Below are 5,196 nucleotides of genomic sequence, written 5' to 3' on the forward strand. Positions count from 1 at the left end.
GATCTAATCCACGACGACGCCGACCTTGCCGTTCATCGAGGGCCGCGAGACGAGAGAGTGGATCGCGACTGTGGAGCCGACGGCCGCAGCGGTCGGATCCGACTCGCCCCACGCGCAGAGGACGCGCGCCCGCTTGAGGGCCGAAGGCTCGCCGGCTGAAGAGTCCGCGCCGCCGCGCAGCAGCGCCCGCGCCCGCTCGACGGTGAGCGCCTGCAGAAGAGGTGCAATGGGCATCAGGACAACACGCGCTCACGCCTTCGGCCGCTAGTCTCGGGCACGCCTCGAGGTGCTGGAGCGGCGTCCAACCGCGGCTGGCGACCAGCCAGGCGGCGAGGTCGGCGTGGCCGCGGCTGTTTGCGGCCTCCTCGGGCGCGCCAAAGGGCGTAGCGGCGCGGGAGGCGCCGTAGGAGGAGAGGAGCTTGGCGACCTCGAGGTGGCCGAAGTGGCACGCGGCGAACAGCGGCGTGACGCCTTCAGCAGCAACTTGGTCGACCGCCGCGCCCGCCTCGAGAAGCAGCCGGACGCACTTGATCTGCCCTTCCTGGCACGCCATGAGCAGCGGCGTGGCGCCACCATCCGCGGCTTGGTTGACCGCCGCGCCAGCCTCGAGGAGCAGCCGGGCGCACTCGGGGTGACCGTTCTGGCACGCCATGTACAGCGGCGTGAAGCCTCCAGCATCTGCTTGATTGACCGCCGCGCTAGTCTCGAGGAGCAGCCGGACGCACTCGAGGTGACCGTGCTGGGAGGCAGCGTACAGCGGCGTGAAGCCTCTAGCATCTGCTTGGTTGACCGCCGCGCCAGTCTCGAGGAGCAGCCGAACGATCTCGAGGTAGCCCCCAGCGCACGCGAGGAGGAGAGCGGAAGCACCATCGCTTTCAGCCGCCCCGACGCTCGCGCCGCCTTCGAGCAGCAGCCGGACAGCCTCGGCCTGCCCGTGCCGAGCGGCCCAGGTGAGCAGCGTGTCCTGCCTCTCGGTGTCGAGCCGCGCGTCGAGCTGAGCCGCGAGCGACGTGCCGCGCGTCAGCCCGGAGAGGAGGGCGAGAAGCGAGGCCAGGTCGCCCTGAGCCAGGTCGGCGAGGAGTGGGCGGATGTCGCCGCTCATACGAGTATCCTGTGTGCACACTGGATTGCGCTGGAAGAAGAAACCCCGAGAATTCTTTTTTCGCTCCTAGATTTTTAGCAATACTAAACCACTCTACCACTCACACCTCATTCTTGTCCGTACACACACACACACACACACACACACACACACACACACACACACACACACACACACACACACACACACACACACACACACACACACCACACACACACACACACACACACACACACACACAGAGAGAGAGAGAGAGAGAGAGAGAGAGAGAGAGAGAGAGAGAAAGAGAGAGAGAGAGAGAGAGAGCGGCTCCAAGAGACGAGAGGGTCTCGACGTACGAGGATGCCGCTCCCTCGCAAATCAACGCGCTGCTCGTGTTCGCGGGGTTGGCTCTACCCCACCGTGATCTCGGCCCGGGCGATCGTCACTCAGCAGTCGTACATCAAATTGAATTGGCCCGCAAACCACTTGGTGCCGTTCGTGTGCTGAGCCTCCAATTCTGACGGTCTTCGCTTGGGCGGGGTTCGGTCCGAGCTCTTAGTGCCACGGAAGAGAGGCTGCTGTGGCTGCGCCACGAGGGCGACCGATGCGGTGTGAGGTAGCCTGGACTCCCCACCACCGGAGCCCGGTGGCGGCGCGGCGGCTCGCGTGGCGGGCGTGGCAGGTGGCAGGTGGCAGCCACCGCCACGGCCCGCGCCACAGTCACGGCGCGGGGGCGCTGTGGACTGTGCCGTGTGTGTATAATTTGTGCGTGTGCGTGTATCGACTCTAATCGTCCGTGTGCTGTCACAACGAAGGGAGGTCCACCAGCCCGGCCGTCCATCTCAGCGCCCGTCACTCGCTATCTAGCGGCCGCTCTCACGGTGAAACAGATAGAGAAACTCAGTGACTCAAGTGTTTCACCGAGAACACTGTTCCACGCTCGGCCTCGAGCCCATGCTGCATGTGCATGGCGTTTGGCGTACCGCCCCCCCACTAGCTGGCTGCGCCCCCCTCAGAAGGCCGAGTTGAGCACGACGTTGAGCAGGTCGCCCGGCTTGTTGGCCGCTGTCGTCCTCCAGCTTCTCGTCGCCGAACCAGGAGACGGCGTGCAGGCGGTCGCCTGCTCTCGGGGAGATGTGGGGAGGTATGAGGAGGTGTGGGGAGATGTGGGGAGATGTGGGGAGATGTGGGGGGATGGGGGGGGAGATGTGGGGAGATGTGGGGGGAGATATGGGGAGGTATGAGGAGGTATGGGGAAGGTGTGGGGAGGTGTGGGGAGGTGTGGGGAGGTCGCCGTCGAAGATGTCGCGCCCGTGCAGCACGCGGTAGTTGTCGCAGAGCAGCACCTCGCCGGGCTGCATCGGCACGGTGACGATGTTCTTCTCGGACACCTAGGTAAGGTAAGGTAAACTTCTCCACACACACGAGGTGGTGGGGCAAGGGGGGGCGACCCTCGCGTCTCCACGTCTGGACGACAGGAGCTAGCACGGCATTCAAAGTGCAAGGCCCAGTGCGCGTGGGTGAGCGGTGTGTGTGTGTGTGTGTGTGTGTGTGTGTGTGTGTGTGTGTGTGTGTGTGTGTGTGTGTGTGTGTGTGTGTGTGTGTGTGTGTGTGTGTGTGTGTGTGTGTGTGTGTGTGTGTGTGTGTGTGTGTGTCGGACACCTCGTTGATGAGCGAGAGGTCTCCAAAGTAGATGTCGGTCATGCCAACCTAGAAGGTTCCGGGACGGCTCCCAGAAGGCGCTAGAAGGGTCGCCAAAGAGTCGATGTGCGCCATGCATACCTCGGGCGTGCCGCACGGCCTCCGCTCGGCCGACATCGCTCGCGTCGCGGCCGTCTCGCTGCTCTTCCACGCCTCGCTTGTGCTGGAGGGCATCCGCTTGTGGGCGCAGGAGCGCGGCTTCGAGCTGCCGGCGCTGCCAGAGGGCGAGGGCTGCGCCGTGCGGTGGCTGTGCTTTGCTGCGTGGCTGCGCGAGTCCAACCCACCGGCGAGGGCGGCGGCAGACCGCTACCACAGCCTCTTCATCGACAGCGAGGGGCGGCTCTCGTCGTGCGGCTGCGGCACAGTGGACGAGGAGGACGAGGAGGACTTGGAGGACTGGGAGGAGTTTCAGGAGGTTCCAGGCCTCCTTGGCCACGGCGAGGGCGTGACGCGGCTCAACACGCCGACCCGCCTCCCTTCCACGCTGGGTGAGGAGCGCGCTGTGAGTGTGTCAGTGGGAGATGCCCACAGCCTCGCCCTCACCGCCGACGGAGCTGTCTGGAGCTGGGGCTGGGCGGTCGAAGGCAGGTTGGGCCACGGCGACTGGCAGCTGAACGAGTGGCAACCAAAGAAGATCGAGGCCTTTGCTGGGCGGCGCGTGGTCGCTGTGTCGGCTGGAGACGGCCATAGCCTCGCCATCACCGCCGACGGAGCCGTCTGGAGCTGGGGCAGTGGAGACGACGGCCGGTTGGGCCACGGCGACACGCAGCTACAGCTGCTGCCGAAGAAGGTCGAGGCCTTTGCTGGGCGGAGTGTCATCGCCGTGTCGGCTGGAACATTCCACAGCCTCGCCATCACCGCCAACGGCGCCGTCTGGAGCTGGGGCCATGGAGGTCAGCTGGCGCTGGGCCACGGCGGCGTGCACCAGCAGCTGCTGCCCAAGAAGATCGAGAAGCTTTTGATGGCCAGCGCGTCGTCGCTGTGTCGACGGGAGCCCGCCACAGCCTCGCCATCACCGCCAACGGCGTCGTCTGGAGCTGGGGCGATGGAAACTTTGAAACTTTGGCAAGCTGGACCACGGCGACGAGCAGCGGCGGCAGCTGCCGAAGAAGGTCGAGGCCTTGGCGAAGCAGCGCGTCGTCGCTGTGTCGGCTGGGTGGACGCGTAGCCTCGCCCTTTCCGCCGACAGCGCCGTCTTCACGTGGGGCGAGGGCGAGGGCGGCTGCCTGGGCCACGGAGAGGACCTGTCGAACCAGCTGCTGCCCAAGAAGGTCGAGGCGTGGGCGCCCTGCCCCCGGCGCATGCAGTAACACAGAGGTAGGTAGGTAGGTAGGTAGGTGTTACCTCACACTGTCTAGGCAGAGACAAGGAGGGACCCCGCACACACGAACCCACACATACAGTGAGGGACGAGTGCACGCATTGGGCATCAGAGAGCCATAAGTGTCTGTTGTTGTTTGGCTTGAGCCAAGCAGGCACACCCGCGCGCGAGCGATTAGGCCAGGCCCGAAGCCTGACTCAAGCCAAGGTGGAGCACAGGGACAGGGACACCGTACTCACGTACTGACATCCCGCCCCGCGCCAGGGGCGGTGGCGCGCGCCGCGCCGGGACACTTTGGACGCGATCCGGGACACTTTGGACACTTTGGACCCGCCGGCAGAGCCTTAAAGCTGCATCCGCGATCCGCGCCGGCTCTCAGGAGAGATCCGGCGCGGTGCTGACCGCGTCCTCGCAGGCCACCGAGTTCACGATGGTGTCCGGAGGGAAACGGTGCAGCTGCGGCATGTCGCAGTGCGGCATGCCGCAGTGCGTCACGCGGCGCTCCTGCAGCAGCGCGCGCGCGGTGGTGAGGAGGGAGCAAGCCCTTGAGCTGCTGGCGTAGTCCATCGCCCGCGCACGCGCGTCGGTCTTGATTCCACCAACAACTGGCCCAGGGGTTGAGACCCTGCGGCGTTCACGAACGGACCCGCCTCGGTATGGCTAACCTGTTGGCGAGCGGTGCCTATTGGCGCTGCGACGGCGACTGCCACGAACGTGCAGAACACGCTCGCAAGCAGACCGTATGGCTAGTTCCATTTCACTGTGGCACAGCTCGCGTTACAAAACCTTGATTTGACCATTGCGCAAAAAGGTACATCTCGGTGCCTTCCAGAGGCAGCTGCGACCCCGCCGATTTTCTTTTCTTTCTTATGATTCTCTCCATCTCTCCTTTTCCCCTCTTTTCTCCCCTCTCTCTTCCTTTTTTCCCTCCTCCTCTCTACTACTCATTTCAATTCTTCCCTCTACCCTTATTTTTTCTTCTCCTTCACTTTGTCTACTTTTATCTGCCCTCTCCCTTCTGCCTCTCTCTCTACCTCTTTCCTTCATCTTCTCACGGTTTTCACTTTTCTATCATTTTATTTTCTTCTTT

The 5,196-nt window shown here is 64.0% G+C and overlaps 1 protein-coding gene across 1 annotated transcript in view; it reads right to left on the reverse strand.

The window, feature by feature from the left end:
• Positions 1-2,096: 2,096 nt before the first annotated feature.
• EMIHUDRAFT_121888 (hypothetical protein) overlaps positions 2,097-5,196 on the reverse strand; it is a gene marked incomplete at both ends in the record, with an annotated part of 7,445 nt that continues 4,345 nt past the window's right edge. Inside the window, 4 exons of the mRNA XM_005792977.1 lie at positions 2,097-2,204; positions 2,431-2,475; positions 2,747-2,794; positions 4,509-4,610. Coding sequence (XP_005793034.1) covers positions 2,097-2,204; positions 2,431-2,475; positions 2,747-2,794; positions 4,509-4,610 — 303 coding nt within the window. The remainder of the gene's footprint in view (positions 2,205-2,430; positions 2,476-2,746; positions 2,795-4,508; positions 4,611-5,196) is intronic.

Source organism: Emiliania huxleyi (genome assembly GCF_000372725.1).
Source record: "Emiliania huxleyi CCMP1516 unplaced genomic scaffold EMIHUscaffold_1038, whole genome shotgun sequence".
NCBI lineage: Eukaryota > Haptophyta > Isochrysidales > Noelaerhabdaceae > Emiliania > Emiliania huxleyi.